General features: G+C 28.7%; 2 protein-coding genes across 2 annotated transcripts; one reads left to right on the top strand and one right to left on the bottom strand.

The window, feature by feature from the left end:
- Positions 1 to 9675: 9675 nt before the first annotated feature.
- LOC112692580 (ATP-dependent helicase brm) lies at positions 9676 to 20480 on the bottom strand. Its single transcript, XM_025567299.1, has 18 exons — positions 20229 to 20480; positions 19837 to 20097; positions 15843 to 16004; positions 14415 to 15742; positions 14192 to 14339; positions 14050 to 14125; positions 13730 to 13982; positions 13584 to 13665; positions 13333 to 13490; positions 12951 to 13128; positions 12632 to 12874; positions 12204 to 12559; positions 11811 to 12141; positions 11508 to 11738; positions 11241 to 11429; positions 10729 to 11178; positions 10461 to 10644; positions 9676 to 10238 (listed from the first exon to the last, which is right to left on the bottom strand). The coding sequence occupies exons 2-18, from the start codon at positions 20083 to 20085 to the stop codon at positions 10078 to 10080; spliced, it is 4779 nt and encodes a 1592-aa protein (XP_025423084.1). The 5' UTR covers positions 20086 to 20097; positions 20229 to 20480; the 3' UTR covers positions 9676 to 10077.
- LOC112692581 (inositol monophosphatase 2-like) lies at positions 17158 to 19067 on the top strand. The gene is made up of 6 exons (XM_025567300.1): positions 17158 to 17347; positions 17408 to 17541; positions 17617 to 17867; positions 18395 to 18500; positions 18616 to 18767; positions 18835 to 19067. Exons 1-6 carry the CDS (start codon positions 17282 to 17284, stop codon positions 18921 to 18923), a joined length of 798 nt encoding a protein of 265 aa, XP_025423085.1. The 5' UTR covers positions 17158 to 17281; the 3' UTR covers positions 18924 to 19067.
- Positions 20481 to 22174: the final 1694 nt, after the last annotated feature.

The following is a 22174-nucleotide window of genomic DNA, read 5'->3' on the forward strand; positions in this document are numbered from 1 at the left end:
CCAATACATAGTTAATTAACGGTATATATGTATAATATTTAAAATATTTAATGTTATTAATGATATGTAATTGATTGCTAAATACTACATTTGAAAATGTTTTAATTTGTATAACGTTTAAACGCTTAGATTTAATAACGTTTAAATTATTTATAAACGCTCAATTGCTTATAGCGTTTAAATGTCCCATAACGGTAAACAATATATATTAATTTTGATTTAAGTCCTGGTCCATACTGAGTGAAAAATCAAATAAAACACAAGCGAAACTTTCAAAACACAAACCTGTGTTAAAAAAGAACTACACAAAAGTCCATTCTAAGTGGATCCTGCATTAGATTAAAAAAAAAAAAAAAAAACGACACAAATATTAAGGATTCGCCTGATTTAAACATAACCAAAAATTTTACTTGTAAATTTTGAGCCTGAATTAAAGAAAAATTTGAGTCGCCCCCTCCCCCCTAGAAGTAAGTCTAAATATGCCCCTGGCGGTATGTGATAATGTGCAAATAATAATAGTATAATACAATAATAGGTAATAAAAATTGTAGATCACCAGCTACACTTTGTATAATACGGTAGATCACCTGATACACGAATGCCCAAAATTTTACAAAGTAATAAATTAAATTCAAAATTTATATATTTTTAAGCTTTATACATGAAGTGTTTTTAAACTTAAGATAAAAAATAAGATGTTTTGAAATCCTTCATATTTTTAACATAACAATTCCAATTAAAACTTAGAATCTGAAGTTTTAAATCTTAAATTAAAAATGTTGCCTACCTACTTAAAGTTTATATAGTATTCACTTCATTAATGTTTACTAAATCAGTATTCGTCATGGAAACCAATCGACAAAGGAACAGTGTCTGGCATCAATATTATAGTAAGATGTATCTTTATTACCTCCCTTTTTTTCTTTTCTTTTTTTTTGTACATCCCAATAGTATAATACGCAGATCGAATTCCAAAGCACAGTTGAATAACACATTTTGAATAGTTGAAAAACTATATGGGTACTGCGCATATGAAATTCGATTTTTGAGCTGATGATATTTGTATTTGATTGTAAGCCTGTGTGGTTGCGCTTTTATCCTTCAGTTGTTTTATTATTCATGCGATAAAATAAGTTATAACCCTGAGCTATTTAACTCAGAACTAAACATTCAGGAGATTAGACTTTGCCAATTTTTTTTTTTTTATCGAGGTTTAAAAGTTTAAAATATTCATATGGAAAACCATTGTTTTCACGGATTACGATGATTAGATAGAAATAATTAATATACGTATATCTTTATTCCATAAAAATAAAATTCTTTGTTTCTTTAAAAACGGACTCGCTTTCAAAACCAGTATCGTACCGGCTTCTTCTTATTATTATTATTATTTATATTTGAAAATACATTATTAATGTATTAATAATAATGGGGTGATGAAAAATGTACAGTTGAGACAGAATTCAGAATCCTAGATAAGATTCAAATCACAGTACAAAATACAAGTTTTCCTCGCTTACAGCAAAATAAGATAAAAATAAAAATAAACTTGTAAATACATCAAACTTTCTACGAAACTCGTATTAAATTAAAAGTAAACAACAAAAAAATAAAAACTTAAATGCATATATATTTATTTATATATATATATATATACATAGGTATACATTTTTTTCGACTAGATCAAACCTCTATTCTTTGAAAACGTAAGAAAAATTCTCTTTTAGTAAAATAATAAAAAATAAAATCCACTTTGTGGTCTATTATATTGTACTATACGGTAACCTAATGCTTAACCAACAAGAAAGATTTGAACAAGAAGATAATATAAATAATAAAATACATTGCTTTCCCTGTTACAATTATTTCCGTAACAAAGATATAATAGGAGACATTTTTTTCCGCTTTCCACAGTTTAATAAAAGAAAATATTTAATTACGATTTTCATTGAATTCACATAATTACGAATACTTCCTTCGCTTGTCCCCCGATTTCGCCACTCCGATTGTATAATGTGTAACATAATACTCTATGCCCAAACAATGATCGTACGATGTAATCGTGTAAAACTTTTACATCTATCCAGTTCAGACGTAATTCTCATTGTATTCAATTAGTGTGCACTTGCATGAGTATATTTTTAATTTTTTTCTTCGTGCGCATTTATAAATTCGTAGAAATATTGAAATTCCAAGCGCGGCAAAAAGATAAAATCAATTCACGCACGTTGCGATCAAGGATACTACCTGAATGGAAAAAAATCGCCGAAATATCATACTCTCCGGATTGTCGAACGGTTTTCTACAAAAAGATATTGATCGGCTACCGCAACCTCACTTGTTATAAATCGATAGTACCGTTATGTAATAGGATACGAGGAAGGATCATCTATGATGGCCCTAAATATCGGCCCTACTACATAACAATTCAATACAATAACGCGGGTATAACGAGTGATAAATTAAATTTCGTACCATCCGATGTCGCATTCAAAACACGTATGGAAATCAAATTTATTTATCTTAATCCCCTCGAGACGAGCGTACGTCTATGACCTACCGATCCGCGTACACACGTACTGCTACTACGACTCTTGCCTACTCATCCTTGTAATGAGTCTTATGGTCGACGAGTCCGTGGGGGTGGATCGGGGGTCATAGAGCGGAATAATTTTTTTTTTTTGGTAAAACGCAACCATATGATCGTATACCGATGGTGGTTGTGACATCGATTCAACGTATTTATCCACGTAATTTTATCGACACGATAGTACACGGCTGCACCCCCGGATCGCGTGCGAAAAAAATAAAAATTTACGACAACCGACTTGCGTGCACGGTTCATCACCGTGCCGTTAGGTTCGGGTTGCGTGCGCGGTACGTCTTAACGAGTTGGTACTTTTATACTGCTGTCTCGAGAAAGGATGTCGTAAGTTTCCTTTATGCCGTTTTCGGAAAAATGTATTCTTAAGAGAATTAATTTTTAGAAGTTCTATTTTCATATGTATAATATTTTCAAAGTAGAATACATAATTTCTTATGGAAGTATACTCGATGAACGCAGTGGAACGATTTCAATTTCATTTTCAATTTTTAATTCGTGATGATTTTTTTATATTCACACTGAGTATATTGTTGATTATTTAAACTTGTTTACTTAACGAACACGTCGTAATTCTGGTTACGGATTTTTTACGTAACACACCAATACGTACTGAACATTAAGGGTTGAAGAAATAACACCGTATAGTATCAATACTAATTTTTAGTTATAATTTGTAAAGCAAGTTGAAAGTTATTACGATATCATTATCTTGAAATTAAAATTAATTATAAAATAATTTATTATAGTATTTTAAATTTAATACAACTACTCATTATACCTAAATTTTTAATCTACATATAAAAGTAATAATTCAAATCGAATTAGTTATTGATTACACATCGTTATATTTTCCCAATCTGCCTATTTAATAATCATTATAATGTAAATTTAATTAATTATTGATCAAATACCTTTATATTTTCCCAAAATTTGTTTCTATTATGTGGGAGAATTTAACTCAAATTCGAAAGATTATCTTCACTTTTTTCTTTTGGTATTCCACAATTTTCTTTGTATAAATATGGCTGAGTCATTTCTTAATTGTTCGCATACTTTTTTTGAACAAAATCCAATGTTTTGTATTTTACATCATTAAACTGACTTTTAGTAAACAACCCACATTTTTCAGATTCAACTTTTATTGATACAATGTCACTCAACAAAACTCCATTTGTGGACTTTAATAGTTTATGCTATACCTTATAATCTCACTATTGAAAAAAATCAGAATAACTCATTTTTTTTAAGTTAACATTTCCTTTAATGGCCTCTACTGCATTAGAAAAAACTTCGAAGTCGTAGGTTTTCTTTTGATGTTTCAAAAAGAATTCCACTGATGATAGAAATTATCGGCTGTCATAAGTGAGTATGCCCTGCTTCAAAATTATTTCTAGGGGGCATAAATATTATTTGAGTTGACTCTATCTATATACTAAATAGTATAATAAGCACCAATTCTAATTTTTACTGTTGCATTTATTCAGCCAAATTGTAAATTTTTGGGAATCATAATAGTACAAGAAAAACATATAAAATGTGTTACCCAAGTTTTCTTTTTTACGACCACTAATACCTTCACGCATGCAAATGAAAAAATATGTTTATTTTCTCCGACAGGTACAAAGCTTTCACTGTATGTAACTATTCTTTTATTAAATAATACTTTAAAAAACTTTTTAAATGTATCAATACGTGGTAACATAACTTTTTGTTCTTTTTCGAGTACTTTTAGTACAAAGCTCTTGAAATAGCAGCCTTTTTTATATACTCAGTAAGTTTGGCAAATTTTGCAATCATCAACTAAATTAGGTATATTTTGCGTATTTGCGTATTTTTGTTTTTGCATTTTTAAGCTTTCACATACCTCACACTTTTCATGAGTACTGTAACCGATACATTTTTTTTAGAAACTTGATTTCTATAATAATTATATGAAATCGTATACTGAGGTTCGGGATATTTTTCTAAAAAAAGAATGCATCAGTGTAACTGTAATATCACTCGGTAAATATCCAATGTTTGGAGCGTGTCGGATTAAATGACTTGATATGGTATTTTATTAAAAGTAAGTTACTTTTTAGTTGGTTTCTTACCACAAAAATCATCATGAGCCTCCAGGGCCGTCCCGAAGATAAAAATCAAGGGGGGGGGATGAATAATATGAAAAATGCCGACTACAATTTTTTTACTCAATGTATGTAGTATGATTAACTATGTATAGTTAATATGTAGTATAATGTTAATATTTATATGTAGTCGTATTTTTACTTTTTAACAAGTATATATATATGTTTGTGTCGTACGTTCTTAAAACTGACGATTTAATTATATGTATATAATAATATTTTATACTGTATAAAAAGTAGTTTTGTAAATTTTATTCGTGTATACACTGTATTACGAAGTATGTAATATTTGTTTTTCGTAAGTAAAATTAGGTCCTTCTACGCTATAATGAAACAAGTCCGACTTCCGACTGGTGTTTTCACTGGGGGGGAGCCACCCCCCCAAGACCCCCCTTTAGGACGGCACAGTGAGCCTCTACTTGACTGTTGGGATAGTTTAAATTTTTATTATACAAATGCGTTTTATATTTTTTTTATTTTAAATTATATATTTTTTTCATTGAAAAATCATTATTTTTAATTTGTAGTACAATAAATATTAAATCTATAAAAATGTATTATTTATTCATTAAATATTTAGTAGGTAAACTGATTAACCAGAGAAAAAAAATGAATATAGTTGCGTATTGTTACAGACCTCTATATGAAATCGTACAGGTCCGAAAAAATACAAGGGCGCGATTCGGATAGTACTTAAACACCGAACAATATTTTACGAGTCGATTGGTTTTTTTTTCTAATTCGCCGCATAGCGTTATCGTCGTGATTTCGGTTTCCAGTCGACCTCCTACATCATATCGGCACCGTCCAAGCATGTTTCTCCGCCGAATCGCTCAAGAGGTAATTTATTAGAGCTGAAAGTGGATTATAAATGTAACATTGTAATGAAAAAAAAAACCACTAATAAGATCATATAATATGTGTATTTAAGTTAATCCTCAGTGAAAACATTCACGTTTATTTCATCTTACGGAGTCTTACGTGGCTTAGAGATGTACTATAGAATTAAACCAGTGGCGTCATTTTGGGGATGGCAAACGCGCGCGAAAACGCTGAAAAATCTTTGGGGTCGAGAGCAAATCGTTTGCGGGCAATTAACTTCGGCCGCGGGGCGAACGAATCGCGCGCGCGTGTCCTGTTCGTGCGCCGTTGACGCGAAGTTCCGTGAGTACAAGTTGCCACTCGTATCCCCCCCTCCCCCATCGGTGAACATGCGACGACCAACAATGCGGACGAGAAATTCGTTCCGGACGCCGACGGAACAAATGAATAAACAATGTCGCGACCGTTTCGGGCCTGCGAAACGCAGACCGCAGACTCGTATCGTCCGTGTTCCGCGCCGGACGCTTTTGTTGTGGCGATCGTCGGAACACACGCGAACCTCGTCCGTTATCGGCTGCCTTGCTAACGTCCTCCGCTCTTGAACCGCGTTTCCGTACCGTTTTGAAAAAAAAAAAGCAAAAAAAAAGTTCCAACGACCCTGTGAAATTAAGCCAGTTACCTTATTTCCTCTTAGAACATCCTAGACTCCGAAAATACAAAAATTTGGGTCGTTTCCTCAAAATTGAATTTTATAATAGGCAATGAAGTTTGTAAACGAGTGTAATAACAAATCACGTTTTATTGAAAAAAAATCTCTATACATTTATGTACTAACAAATTAATCATTATTTTACTATATGAAACACACAACTTTCATATTAAAACAGTTGGGATCATTAATTTTCGTATAACTTTAATTTCAAATGTTGTTAATTTTCTTTTAATTATAAAACTGTGCAATTAATTTTTTTTTTTTTCTTGAGCTGAATAACAGTATCAATCTTCCGCTTGATTATGATCTTTAGAATCTTAAATTCATTAAAAAATAAAATATAACAGAGCAAAATTTACGATTATTAATAATCATTGTTATTGATTATTAAAATAACAATGGATTATCGTTTAAACTATTATTATTTTTTTTTTAGACTTGGTTGAACAATTAGTCTCAAAAATTATTAACTATGATACAAATAAACTAAATATAATATCTTTAACAATTAATTAAAATAAAATGTTTACAATTAAACTAAACGTTTAAAGGTAGAAGAGAGAAATGGTAAATAAAATTACTAGTGGTGATTGGGAAGAAAGAATGGATTTAAAGTTGAAGGGGATCTCGAGTTAAAGTTAAACAGTTTTAAAAAATTAATTTGCTTCATGGATTAGAATAAACAGTCAAAGAGAACATGAGGAACGAAAAAACTATCGTATGAGATTACAATTTAAACAATGGATTTCGTTTTCGAAAATGTGATGATGCAGTATGAACGGATATGGTCGTCGAATCGCCGAGGACCTCCGATACGGGTGGGCGTATGATTGAAAGCTACATAAACTATTGCCGCGTTGGGCCGAAGTCGTAGTGTACACGTGCGGGATAGGTTAGGTTAGGTCGTCTCCATAACGTACCTATGCACGTCAACCAGGGAAACGGGTCTTGCGACCGTGAGGCTGAAAAGTACTCAAGCCTGTAGGGAAGGCCTTAGCAAAAGGGGGTTGAGGTTCCTCCGTCCCGGACGCAATTCCTGGGAGAGCGCAAAAATCAAAAATTTGCAATTTAATTATTATCTATAAGTAAAAGCAATATGATGTATTTATGTAATTAATTAAATAACTAATAAATATTAATATGTTATACCTATGAACCTAATTATAACTATTATATATATTTATATTTTAATAATTTATTGATTTAAATAAAATTAAATTGCGCTTATATAATTATAAGGAAAAATCATTATAGGTATTACATCTATAAAAAATATTCAGTTTTTTTTATAAATTAAAATACTTAAGGACGCATTTTGAAGTTTCGTCCCGGGTGCAATATTTGGTTGCAATGGCTCTGCCTGTAGGTACGCAGCTGATAACAAGGGGAAGGATAATTGCATAGTATTTACATATGCACCTGGGCTCCTAGACAGTCATCCGACGTCCGATTGTAAGACTGTTTTACTTGATTGTTCTGCTATTTCAAGTTCTTGATGTACCTACATTTTAAGGTGTGCAAAACATAAAACTCGGTATTTTATGGGTAAATAACCGGAAAAGAAATAACTTCACTATTTTCAAATTAGGATCTTTATTTTGTTAACTAACCTTATGGCTTATGGACAAAAAAATGGTGGCATTGGAGTTTATTAATAACTTTTAACTATTAACCCCGCTATCACTTTTTACCTACAATCGGCGTATACTCAAGAATTTTTTTAGACTACATCACTGGGTGCGAAACTTATCCAGTAACGTCAAGCATAATTTGTATGACATATTACGTATGAGTCTTTTGGTAGGGCCTTAGAGTACACAAGTAAAATGTTATTAGTACAAAAATATATTAAGAAATACTAATTATTACAGAATATATGCGTACATAAAAATTAATAATTTCAATTTTATGTAAGTGCAGAGATTTTAATTGTTTTATTTTAAATGTTGTCAGGGGTGTATTTATGGGGGGAGCGAGGGGGTCCGGGCCCCTTCCGAAATGAAAAACAATATTTTTAAAGATTGTTATTTTTAACATGGATGCTTTTTGACATAATGCTGGGAGTTTCCGAAAATTTGTCGCGACACTGAGAATGTGGCTTATGCGATAATTTAAAATTCTATATTTATAAAATATGTGATGAATTTTGAGTGACTAATAAAAAATTTGTTTATTACAATGTAGTTTTTATACTTTTAAAAAATAATAAATCATTAAAAAAATTGAGTTTCTTATTTCTCTGATTGTGTAGACAATCAAGAAGTCTTATAGTGTTAAAGTAATTTTTTTCGTAATAGTGTGCTTCCTTCTTCCCTTCCACTTAAAAAGCAAATACATAACGGCCTCCTCCGAAATGAAAACCTATATACGCCACTGAATGTTGTTATTGTTGAAACAAAAATATATATTATTCAAAGTACCTACTTCATTATTGCAAAAAGGTATATTTTTTAATATGGCACGATAAATTAGTACCTATACTATAATTATTAACGACCATCATTAAAACATCATGTTTTTTAAGTAATAGCCACGTGGCTTTCCTTTTTTTTTCAGTTTAGCATTTAAAAAATCTTTTATTAATTGATTAGTTAAAAATACACCGTTTTCAAATCACATTGTCACTCTAATAACTCAATATTGAAGCGGTTTCATATCATGCACATTTTTAGAAAATTGAAATGTGGAGATTACAAATAGTGTACAGCTGTAAATAATTATCAAAATTACATCTTAACAGTCGGAACCCATCATAACTTTTCGATATTACATAACCAAATAAGTATCTGTAACTTACTATCTTTTACAAAAACAGTTCTCAAACTGTGCTCCACAAAATAAGTCAGAAGGCTCCATGGGCATATCTAAATTAATTAAATTTAAATATTATTATATTTCTCAGATATCGAGTAAAAACACTGGTATGATTACCTAAATTGCGCTATGATTTATATGTTTATATTAAATAATTTAATATTTTATTTAAATGATTAACTGAGACTTCAGATAACATTTTATATTATATTAATTATATATTTGATTGATATTTAAAAATCAATGCTAGAAAATAAATTGAGTTACAAATGAAATAAATTAAACATTAACTGTTAACTTTTATCCACATATATAAATTATAAATCAATGGTTATAAACATTTGATATATTATTTAGATAAATTTACCATTTAAAAGTAAATAATCTTAAAATATTATAGAATTCATTCTAAGAATAATTTAAAATTCTTCATTTTTAAAACTAAAATTAGCATTTTCCCATATTTTTTAAATGCTTAGATAAAATTAATAACATTTAAATAGCATATTGATTGTTGTATATAATAATGTCATAACTTTGAATTGTTTCTCATAGATACATACAAAAACCAAGCCAATATCAAATTTGTAAAAGAATTAATGCATATTATTATAATATATTAATCAAGAGACTTCATATCCAACTACAAATATCTACTACAAATAGAACACTAATGAAGTGTATTACAATATTTAATTAATTTTTGCTGTATTCAGATAGTACAATTTTGGGTTGACAAAAATGGAATCCAATACATGCAATATGTGCACACAACATTGAATCTCATTTCAATGAATAACATACTCACTGTATTGATAATATATACAAAAATTAATTTGTTCTCGACCCAATAAATTCACTTATACATAAATTAGTTAAATTTTAAACCACTCAAGAAATTAAACCTAATTTCTAAGATTTGAGGAAAACAAATATTCCTTAACTAAATTCTTAAATGTAAATAGCAATAATAAATGTCTAAATACTAAATTATATGTTTATAAATTAGAATCTTCATCATCTTCATCATCGCTTATATGTTTCTTTTTCTTTCGACGATTAGATGTTCTAACTTCAGAACCTTTACCGCGAGATTTCATTTTTAATTTTAATTTAACTGAAGAAGAAGTTGTATCAGCATCTGACACTTCATCTTCACCTAGAACATTTAGAAATAACTTTTATTGCTAGATTAATTAAGATTTCATATTATATTATATAATATAGGTTTTTTTAATTAAGTTTTTAACAATAAATAATTGAAAATGATTATTAAAAATAATTTCAAATAATTTCTTGATATTTATGATTAAAGATAAAATATAAATATTGTTTAAATTATTTTTAAGGACTTCAGAAAAAAAAAATTATTGATTTTTACTTTTGGTTCCTTCTTCAGGACCCGATTCTGGAATATCAGTTGTTTCTAATCGCTGACGAGAATTTGTAAAAACTGATTGTAAAACAATTGAGTCTTCATGAATAAGTGAAGCTTCTTCATTATATATTTGAGCATTTTTACACAATTGTACAAAATCTGCTTCAAGTTCATTTAAATCTGCATACTAAAAATAAAATATGAAATATTAAACTATATTATCATATTATAGATGGAAAAATTATTAATCAACTTTTTTAAATATGCATACCTTTCCATCGTCAATTTTAGTCATTAATTTTTTAATATCCATGGGTTTCTTAATTACTTCATAGTAGTCTGGTAATTTGTGTCTAGATGGTAATTTCATAAATGGTTCACTCAGTACTCTGGAATCAGCATCAGTATATTTGACAACAATGTTCATAATTGTTTTCATTTTCTTCCGAAGTTTTAGTTCTTCTGGTCCAATTGTTTTACGTCTCCTAATTATTGGTTCATCATCATCGTCATTTCGTTTGCCCCTCTTTTTACCACGATTCCCTTTTCGGTTTGATTTTACTTCTTCTTCCTCATCGTCTTCAAAGTCGTCAACATTTTCATCTATAGCTTTCAACCATTCTTTTTCAGTTAAACTATCAGTATAATCAACTTCTTTACGAGCACGAGAACCACGTCCCATTATCTCTTCAGAATCTTCTTCATATGTCCATCTTTCCACCTTTAAAATAATTTATATTTAATAATACCTATATAAGAATAACAATATCAATTAAATAATACCTCATCTTCATCCTTAACAAGCCATTCAGGTAATTCTGATATTTCAATCAATCTTGATTTTCGATTTGGACCAAATTTTGCATCTTCTCTCCTACGTTCAAGATCCATTTTTTGGAATGTTTCAAACTCCTCAACTGATCGTGCTATCATCTGGTTGACTACTTCATCATCAGGTACTTCATTTTCTTCCTAAATAAAAACAATTTGAAATTATACCATATTTTAGTTTTGATAAACAGTCAAAAAAGGAAGTTGCTAATTAATTACTTCATCATCTCCATCGTCTTGATGTAAAATAGATTGCAAAAACTGTTGACGTTCTGATCCAGTTGATTTTTGATCAAACATACCAGCCTGGATAACTTTTTCATCCATATTTAATTTATATCGTGCTGCAGCCAATATACGTTCTTCAACTGAATTAACTGTCATTAAACGTAGTACTCGTACTTCATTTTTTTGACCAATACGATGAGCACGATCTTGAGCTTGTAAATCCTATAAGAATTTCATACATGATAAATGTTATATAACTAAAAATTCAATTAATAAATTATATAATATAATTACTTGATGTGGATTCCAATCAGAATCAAATATAACAACAGTGTCAGCTGCTTGTAAATTTAAACCAAGACCTCCTGCTCTAGTACTTAACAAGAAAAGGAAATATTCACTTCCTTTACTGTTAAATTTCTTCAATAAATCACCACGATCTTCTGCTTTAGTAGTACCATCCAAACGTAAATAAGCAAAACCACGCCAACCCAAATAATCTTCCATAATAGTCATAAGTTGAGTCATTTGGCAAAATAATAATACTCTATGATTGGTAGCTTTCAGTTTTGGTAAAATTCGATCTAATAATTCAAACTTTCCCGAAACTCTGTATAAATCTGGTCTATAAATACATAAATAAATTTAAATAAATATTTTTTTTTAACTTAATACACTAAAAAATACCCTTGAACAACATTGCCAGCAGTTCCAATATGTTCACAATACTTTTCTTCAATACTTTGAAACATAAATGGATGATTGCACAATTTACGTAATTGAACAATTGTATTCATAAGAGCTTTAGCACCACCTTTGCCTTGTTTTCCTTTTTCTGCACCATCAGTAAGTAATACACCTTTACTTTGCATATGTTTATATAATACACGTTGCAAGCCAGACATATCACATTTAACAATGTATTCAACTTTATCGGGTAACTGAGACTCTACTTCTTTTTTCAAACGTCTTAACAAGAATGGACGTAGAACTTTATGAAGACGACGGATAATTAAAATGGTTTCTTCTTCGTTTAGTTCTACCTACACACAAACACATATTTAAAATAACAATATAAATGATTATTTACAAACAATTTAATTCATAATACATACTTTTTCTCCAGTAGTTGCAAATGGTGCATTGAACCATTGTTCAAATGTTGAACATGATTTAAATATTGAAGGCAGTAAAAAGTTTAGCAAGGCCCAAAGTTCAGGAAGCTTATTTTGTAATGGTGTACCAGTAAGTAATAATCTATGTGGTGCATTGTAATGTGTGTTCAAAACTTGTGTCAGTTTACAATGATGATTTTTCATACGATGACCTTCATCTATGATCATATACTTCCAATGGAGCTAAAATATATATGACTTACTTTAACTATCCATTAATTAAATTTGTTGACAAAATTATGAAATTAATATAGTTTACCTTAGCTAAAACCGCTTTATCTTTTATAACATACTCATAAGTGGTTAACAAAACATTAAATTTACTAGATCGCATTTGTGCCTGTAATGTTCGACGCATAATTGGAGAGCCTTTGTAGGCTACAACAAAAACTGAAGGAGACCATTTTTCAAATTCTAATACCCAATTTGACAATGTTCTAAAATAAAAATAAAAAAATAATAATGAATGACTTCAATGCAAATTATAAATAATAATGAAAACATTAATGAAGAGACTTAATGGTTCACTAAGCAAACTATTAAATTGTTTAGAAAATATTATATTGTACAAAGAGATTATTCAGATTTAAATATTAATATACAACATTTATACTATGTTTATAAGAATTTATAATACTTACGACAAAGGTACAATAATCAAAAAGGGTCCATTTACTTTCTTTTTTTCCATGAGGTATGTAATTAGACCAATTGTTTGAATAGTTTTTCCTAAACCCATTTCATCAGCAAGTATTCCATTCAAATTATTGTTAAACAATGACACTAACCATTCAAGACCCTTAAATTAATTTATATTAAATTATTAATATTTATTTTTTTAATTTAGACTATTGATTATATATAATCAATATCAAAACTAATATTAAATTACCTTTATTTGGTATTCTTTTAGATTACCATTAACTAAAATAGAAGCTTGTTCAGTAACACTTTCATGAATTGTATGAGCAATACTAAAAAAGGAATACATATGTTATTGTTATAATTCATAAACTTATTTCAATGCAACTCTCAAACCTATAATAAGTATGCTCTTCGGAAGCATTTTTGTATTCATCATCTTCCATTTTGGCCTTTTTAATCGGTTCTTTTTCATCAACTTCTTTTTCAATATTATTTTTTTTGAGTTTTTGGTTACTTCCTTCATCTTCTTCTTGTTCTTCATCATCTTCATCATCAGACTCCTCTAATACTTCCCAACCAGGATGAGCATCTAACCAACTGTTTAACTGTGATGCAAGTGGAGCGTCTTCTCCTTTTAACATTCTTCCTACAATACAATTTTATCTTTAAAAAAATATTTTACATATATAATATTCAAATAAATAGGTTTTAACCTGTAGAAGGTTCAATTATTGAAACATGCATATCTGATTGTTGTGAACTTTCATCAAGATCATCTGGACCATCTTTCTACATTTATAAAATAAATTATATAATTAAATAAAATTAAATTTTATGTACTAAATTAAAATCTACCTTCTTTTTTTTCTTTTGTTCTTCTTGTTGTTTACGTTTCTGTTCCAATTTATGTTCTTTAACCATCTCTGTAAGGTTACCAATATACTCATCAGTTTGTGAAAGCAAGAAAGCTAAACGTTTATCTTTCTTTTGATCGATCAATTTTCTATAAAAAGATAAAATAGAAAACTATGTTAACAATAACATAATATAATATAAGAAATAACAATAAAAATTTAACCTGTATCCTTCTTCATCTTCAGCCATTAATCTTCGCATACGCTCTTTCTCAATTCTTTCTTGTTCTTTCTTTTGTTCTCGTTCAGCATTGGCATGATAACTAAGCACAGCTTTATTGAGACGTCCAATCTTAGCAATATTATTTCTATGGTACTCTTTAAGATCTTTGCAATGTTGTAATACAGTGCTTAGGTATTCTTGATGTTTTTGACGTTTCTTCCTTTCAGCCTCTAATTTTTGTTGTTTCTCTAATTTTTCAGTTGCTCTAGCTTCCCTTAAACCTTGTCTTTTTGTTCGTTTATATGCCTTTACATTAACTGCTGTTTCTAAAGTAGTATCACGGCGAGTACAAGCTACTACTTCAGCTCTTAGCTGTCTTTGAAAATTTAATACTCTCAATGCTCTAAGTTCAATTTCTACTTTAATTCTTAAATCATCACTCATTGTAGTTGGCAAATTACTGAGTTGTTGTACACGATGAGCAATACGAGCAGCTAAACGATTTTCACGTTCTTGTAACATAATAAGAGGATCCAACCCTACTGGTTTTGGGCATGTAGTGGTTCTATTTTGTTTAACCGGGGGTGGTGGACCCTGGACTTGTTGCTGTTGTTGAGGTTGTTGTTGTTGTTGTTGTAAAGGTTGTTGAGGAGATGGTCCATTTGTTGTAGGCATATTTGACATATGAGGTGGTATACCTGTCATTTGTTGAGGACCACCCATCATAGGTTGAGGGACTCCTCCCATAGGTGGTTGGCCAACAGATTGAGGTGCACTTATTTGTGGTGGAGCTTGAGGCATTCCTGGTGTTGTAGGTGCCATACTAGAAGGCGGTTGAGGTCCATTTATAGATACAGGTGGAGACTGATTTGGTGGTTGACCTTGAGGATGCTGCACACTTGGAGGTTGGATCTGAGGCTGTGTAGTTGAACCCGGTTGGGGCATTCGAACAGAAGCTTGTGGAATAGGACCAGGAGGATTGGGTTGCCTGGGAACATTCTGCATTGGCATTGGAACTCTCATTGTACCTCCTGGTGGCATAGCCATACTATTATCTACAATTTCTCCAGGTTCAAGTTGACGATGGTGTGGTGATGGTACTGGTGGATAACCTTGAGGTGAAGATTTTCCTTGAACTGCCATAGCCAATTGTTGCGTTAAAGGTTGTTGTCGAGCCAATAATCTATAAGCCATTATTTGAACTCTAAGTTGTTGCATTTGAGCTGGGGTTAAATTATTTTGTGCTACTGGTCCATTTGGTCCATTAGGATTTGGAGAATTTTGCTGTGGTGAAGGTGGTTTATCCGGATGTTGAGAAGGATAATTGCCCTACACAAAAACAATAATTATAGAAATAAAATATCATAAAAAAGTAAAAATTAATAATTTATAATTATGTTTATATTAAATGTAATTATATATAACTTACTTGCATTGAAGAGGGTGGCCTTTGACTTGGATCCATATTACCTTGCCTGGCTCTTAGAGCTAATAACTGAGAATACCTAGGATCTTCTTGTAATCCTTTTTCTTCCATAGAATCTATTGCTCTTTGTAATGCATTTAAATTTTCTTGAGGCGGTCCACTTGTCTATAAAATATAAATTAGAATAAAAATATAACAATACATATTTAAAACAGTTTAAATATTAAAATTTTAATCTATAAAAAAATCAAGTTTTACATAAAATAATTTAACAGACTTTCAAGTAAATATTTTTATTGAAAACTAATTTAAATTAATTTTTAAATCAAGTAAAATAAATATCACCTGGGCGCTCAACAAGTTAATATATTTTTTGCATCAGATTTAAACTAGTTTATCTTTAAAAAAAAAAGATATAATTTTTCAGGTTAAGTCAAATTTTTAATCATTAATACAAACAATTTAAAAATTTAAAAATGTAAGATAAAAATTTTATTTTTATAATTTTATAATGTTAAGTCCCAAAAAATGTTACTCACAATTTTATTGTACTTATAAATATTAATATGAAAAGGTAAAATATGATTACAACATTGTAAATGATTGAACAATAATTATTCATGATAAATTAAATATTTTTATGCTTCAACATTTGGAAAGCAATACAAGATTGTTTTTATTATATACTTGCAATTAAGAACCTCAAATTTAAAACATATACAATGAACATATTTTTATATAATCAAGTAAACTAACATTATTAAGAATTATTTCTAAAATGTTAAGATGTAATGTAATAGAAATATTTTTTTCAAAATCAATGATACTTGTCTTGCTTTAATATTTTAGTATACTACTTAAATTTAGTACTTTGCTGACTTTTAAAATATGGATGTTTAACAATATGTTTCCTTTTGTAAAAATTTTAAATCTAAGTCATTAGAATGACAAAAGTTTTAAAATATATATATACATAAATATTCGTCATCAATATTTTAATAAAAATAAAATATGATGATTTATAGTTATCTATTTTTGTAATTGTTGATAATAAAAAAAAAAAATAAATAAAAAAAACCAATAACATTTTAAGTACATATTATAATGCAATTATTTATAAACTTAAAAAATATTTGATTGTATTATATAAACCAATTACTACATGTTTATTAAATTTACTTAAAAGATTATAATACACACTTATCTATAACACACAACACTGAACATTCTTCAGATTTAATTTCTTCTTTCTGGCCACACTATACAATTACTAGATATATGTTACATAATATATATAATTTATGTAATAAAGTTACCATTATTTTTTTCTTTTTTTTTTCCATACTTACATACATTTTTCTTCAGTGCGTATGATTAATTTGATTCATTAATTTAACATTCAATTAACATTAAAAATATATTTTTTAATACAATTTAAAACAATGGCTGATAATTCAAATCAAGAATATTTTAATAGTGCACTCAAAATAGTTTTGGCGGCAGGTGAAGTAAGTTGAGTAAAAATTATATTTATATAAACAATTATTTTATTTATAACAAATTTCAAGATTTTATTAAAAGGATTTACAAGCCCAAAAGAAATATCAACAAAAAAAAATCCTCAAGATTTTGTAACACAGTATGATAAACTTATTGAAAAAACAATAATCGACAACTTGCTAAAACTGTATCCAAATCATAAGTAACAAAAAATAAATAAATATTTAAATTGTTAATAAATGATTTTAAATACTTATATAAAAACTGATTTCAATAGGTTTATTGCAGAAGAAAGTGCTGCAAATAATGTATTGACCACCGAACCTACATGGATATTAGATCCGATTGATGGAACAACCAATTTTGTTCAAAGTTTTCCATTTTGTTGTATTTCATTAGCATTAGCAGTAGAAAATGATTTAAAGTTAGGAATAATCTATAATCCTATTTTGAATCAGTTATTTACAGCTCAAAAAGGTAAAGGTGCATACTTGAATAATGAAAAAATACAAGTGACAAATACTGAAGGTAATCAAATATTTTATAAAGTACCAACCTAATTTATTTAAATGTTAATATTAGATTAAAATAAAATGAACTAATTCAGAAATTTAATTAATTAATCACTATTGTATCTGAACTTAAAACAAGGATTAATATTAATATTTAAAATTCTATTCTAAGCATAAATTGGTTTACTAATGTAAAATTAATACTGTTTCCTACATATTAGTAAGAATTTTTAAATGTTACTTAAAATAGGTTATATATCAATATATAATAATATCAACATTACAATGTAATACAAATATTTCACAAAATAAATTCTATAAATATTTGTTGGAAACATATCAATATAAAATCAAAATCAAAGTTTGCTTTCTTTTTTGAAAATTATTATAAATTACAGTAATCATAACAACTTGCACTTGAAGTGAGAGATAAAATAAATATTTAAGTTACAAAAATAAATGTTATGGTGGCTTAAATTGAATACAATGAATAATGTAAAAGAATATTTAGGTTTTAAAATGATTTTAATTTTTGTTTTTTAGTTCTTCAAAATGCAATGTTTGGATATGATATAATATGTTTGAATAATGAAAAATTAATACAATACCATTACAAAAATCTTAATATTATAATTAAAAATTGTCGTGGGTAAGTAATAATAGTAATAAAAAACATTTATTAGTAGATTCCCAAAGATAAATTCATGATTTATTTTTTTCTTATATTACAATAAATTAACACTTAAATAAAATATATTTTATAGGATAAGATCTTTAGGATCAGCAGCATTAACTCTATGTTATTTAGCAATGGGAGCTATTGATCTATGTTATTTTACATATTTAAAATGCTGGGATGTTGCAGCTGGGATTCTTATTCTTCAAGAATCTGGAGGGATTGTACTTGATTCAAATGGTAAATTTTTTTTTTTTTTAATATTCTTGAAATTATGATATATTTTGTTACTAAAATTTGTTTATAGGAGGTGAATATAATAATATAATGAATGCAAGTATAGTTGCTGCAAGTACAAGAAAATTAATTGAAGAATACTTAAGTATTACAAAATGATACTTAATTTTAATCAGTAAATAAAATATGGGGTTTAACTTTAAAGTTTATGTAGATTTTCAGTTTATAAAATAATCAGATTAAATAGAAATCAATTTGAATTGTAATTACTAGATATTTGAAGATGGAATATTTAAATATATTTCTTAATATATAGATCTATCAGAAAAATAAAACTAATAAGTTTTTAAACATGTTTTTATAATTCTTTGTTATTGATAATAAAGATAAAAAGTAAGAGTATACGTTAATAAAATCAGAATATTCTATACATTTTTACATGGAAATAATTTGAATGAACTCTAATTGTATATCAATTTCTATAAGAAATGAACAAATAAATAAATAAAGTATTAATTGTAATTAAATACATTTCAAAAGTAAAATACAATATGTGAAACAAACTACCAAAACACATAAGTAGTAAAATCAACTGATTTATTAAAATAATTGATATACAGTTATACTAATTATTAATATTTGATTATAATAATGTACATTATTATTACATACTTCTTTAAAAACGAAAAATATTTTTCTTTAATCACTATCAAGAAATAGTATAGTACTATAAGAAATAATCTTAAATAGTACATTTACAAAATATTCGCATTTTTATATAATCATAAGTTATCTTAATTAAATGTTATTTTAGTGTCATTTTTTTTTTATATATATATTTTTTTAAAACACTGGATTATAAATTTGAAGAGAAAATCACTCGAATATTCTATATTAAGATTAAAATTGTTTTTACTTTGATTTTATAAATTGATCAGACCTTAGACACTTCCAAAAAATGTATATTATTAAACTAGATATCTAGTAGTTATATATAAACAAAATCCATAATTCTAATAAACCATATTAATTATAATTATGAATCGAAAACAAGTTAGAGATTGAAACTTACCGAAATGCCTGGAGGTGGAAAAGTTTGTGTACCCTGCTGCATGTTTGGAGATGCAGGCGGGACCGGTTGGCTTGGGGAATAATTTTGTGGCGGTAATGGCTGAGGAGCGGTTGTTGGTTGTTGCTGTTGTACTTGTGGTGATGGCTGCTGTTGTTGCTGCTGCTGCTGTTGTGGTTGCTGTTGAGTCGGAGGTGGTGGTTGGTGATTGGGCCCCGGAGGTCCCATTGAGTTTGGTGAGGGGCTGGCCATTTCCGAAAGCACCTGAAAATACCGAATACCATATTACGATCAAAGAAGAGGGCGACGCGATGCCTGCGCACGAAGTGTGCACACGTCAATAAGACGCAATACACACGGTACGAGACGGAATAATAGTACAATAATAACCATACCCGAAGCCTATATGGAATCGGACGGAGATGACGGCGTAAACTTTAAAAAGCCGACAAAATCAATACAACACGTAAAACTTATTAGAAGATAAAAAAAAAGTCAATCGCACGAAAATAATACACACAGTACCGCAAACGAGTCGAGTGACACGATAAACAAAACACAATTACAGTGCGTTCGCATGGATGCCGAAAAAATACTTTTATTATCGCCCGCATTGACTACACTGTCGCTGTAACTATCGATTAAATCATAATGATAATATTATTCTCTAATAGTGATGTTACGAGCGCTTCCCCGCAGTAAGGCATTTGGCTGGCTTATCATAAAAGAACGTTATCATAACTTCAAATTTTAAAATGTAAATGTAAATGTAAATGTAAAATGTAAAATGTAAAATGTAGGAGCTAGAAGATCTCTTTTGATTTAAAAGGTATATATTAATATACTATTAGGTATATTATAATGTATAGTTTTATAAATTCTTTACATTTGATGAATATAAATTATATTATGTCCTAATGTATATGGTAGGTAGGCAGGCACGTAGCCAAAGGAGGGCCAGGATGTGCTTGGCTCACCCTAATATGTGTCCGGCCTTAGGCCGGCCCACTTAAAGTATTGAGAGAGGCTCATTATTATTATATTGCTTTTAATTTTTACCAAATTTTTAATATTGCCTAAATATGACGCAAACATGGCGTTCCCAGACATTTTTCTAGGGGGAGCAAAATTAATTTAAAAAATAAATGAAAATTTTTTTATACATTTTATTTATAGTAAATTATTATATTTCGTCGTATATATGTCATTAGGACATTATAATTTATATTCATCAAATGTAAAGAATTTATAAAACTATGATAACGTTCTTTTATGATAAGCCAGCCAAATGCCTTACTGCGGGAAAGCGCTCGTGTGATGTTAAACAGTGAAAAATATTTATCAATATATTGCTACTGTGATAAAAAAAAATCACAGTGAAAATAACAGTGATGCAACTCTAACTGTTACTTTCTATTTTTCACGTACCTATGGCAAATCATATGTTTGCTTTACACTATCAGAATATCACAGTAATCCATAGAGTTAGAATACTACTCTATTTACTATTTAGTCGTAATATCAGATAATATTTACCTAGTGTAAATGTGACATAATATTCATCATTATGCATTACCTATGAATAATGACTAAAATAATAAATTAAGAAATATTATAATATCAATAAATATCTATCTAAAATCACAAATTTGTATGTTTTAATATGTGTAATTTTCATTAATGGTATTTTATCTAAAATATATTATCTATTAATAAAAATATTACATTATATTTTAATCCATGTTATAATTATTTAATAAAAGTAAACCATGCTCTATGTCAGTGTTTCCCAAAATGTTTCGACTCAAGGCGCCCTTTTTGATCCAAGGTTTTTTCAGGGCGCCTTTCTCTAAGTCATGGCATGACTAATCATGAGGAAAATGTTAGATATTGCGGCGCACACTTTGGGAACCTATGCTCTATGTAGTAAACCACTTTTATCTCCCACTATTTTTAGTATCTACAGTCTTAACATAAATTTATCTACACTGTGACTATATAATGCACACAAGTGTATGGTACTCAGGGCCGGCCCAAACAAAAATAGTACAGTAGGCAAAATCAAATTTTGCCACCTCTAAAAAAAAAAAATAAGCTCTTATTTTATCTTAGCCCCTCCTCCTATTTTTTATGTCACATATCTACATAAAAAAAATTTTTATTTTTTATTTTGTGTATAACTTTATATGTAAAAAGACTTAAAAATAATTTTTATAATTATTAAGCAAAACCCATCACTATCAGGGCTATCGGAAATCGCGGAAGTTATTATATAGTTATTAATATTTTTGAATTAATTGAAAACGACCAACGTAGGCTGTAATAGAGACACCAAAACGTT

This window comes from Sipha flava, unplaced genomic scaffold, assembly GCF_003268045.1.
Source record: "Sipha flava isolate LNK unplaced genomic scaffold, YSA_version1 75_pilon_pilon, whole genome shotgun sequence".
Lineage (NCBI taxonomy): Eukaryota > Metazoa > Arthropoda > Insecta > Hemiptera > Aphididae > Sipha > Sipha flava.

Excerpts from the sequence above, each read along its gene's own strand:
- LOC112692581 (XM_025567300.1), top strand. The coding sequence starts at position 17,282 with ATGGCTGATAATTCAAATCAAGAATATTTTAATAGTGCACTCAAAATA. Across the intron at positions 18,501-18,615 it reads ATAATTAAAAATTGTCGTGG|GATAAGATCTTTAGGATCAG; the intron begins GTAAGTAATAAT and ends TATATTTTATAG. Across the intron at positions 18,768-18,834 it reads GATTGTACTTGATTCAAATG|GAGGTGAATATAATAATATA; the intron begins GTAAATTTTTTT and ends ATTTGTTTATAG.
- LOC112692580 (XM_025567299.1), bottom strand. The coding sequence starts at position 20,085 with ATGGCCAGCCCCTCACCAAACTCAATGGGACCTCCGGGGCCCAATCAC. Across the intron at positions 13,666-13,729 it reads GAAGAGCATACTTATTATAG|TATTGCTCATACAATTCATG; the intron begins GTTTGAGAGTTG and ends TTCCTTTTTTAG. Across the intron at positions 12,875-12,950 it reads ATAAAGCGGTTTTAGCTAAG|CTCCATTGGAAGTATATGAT; the intron begins GTAAACTATATT and ends TATATATTTTAG.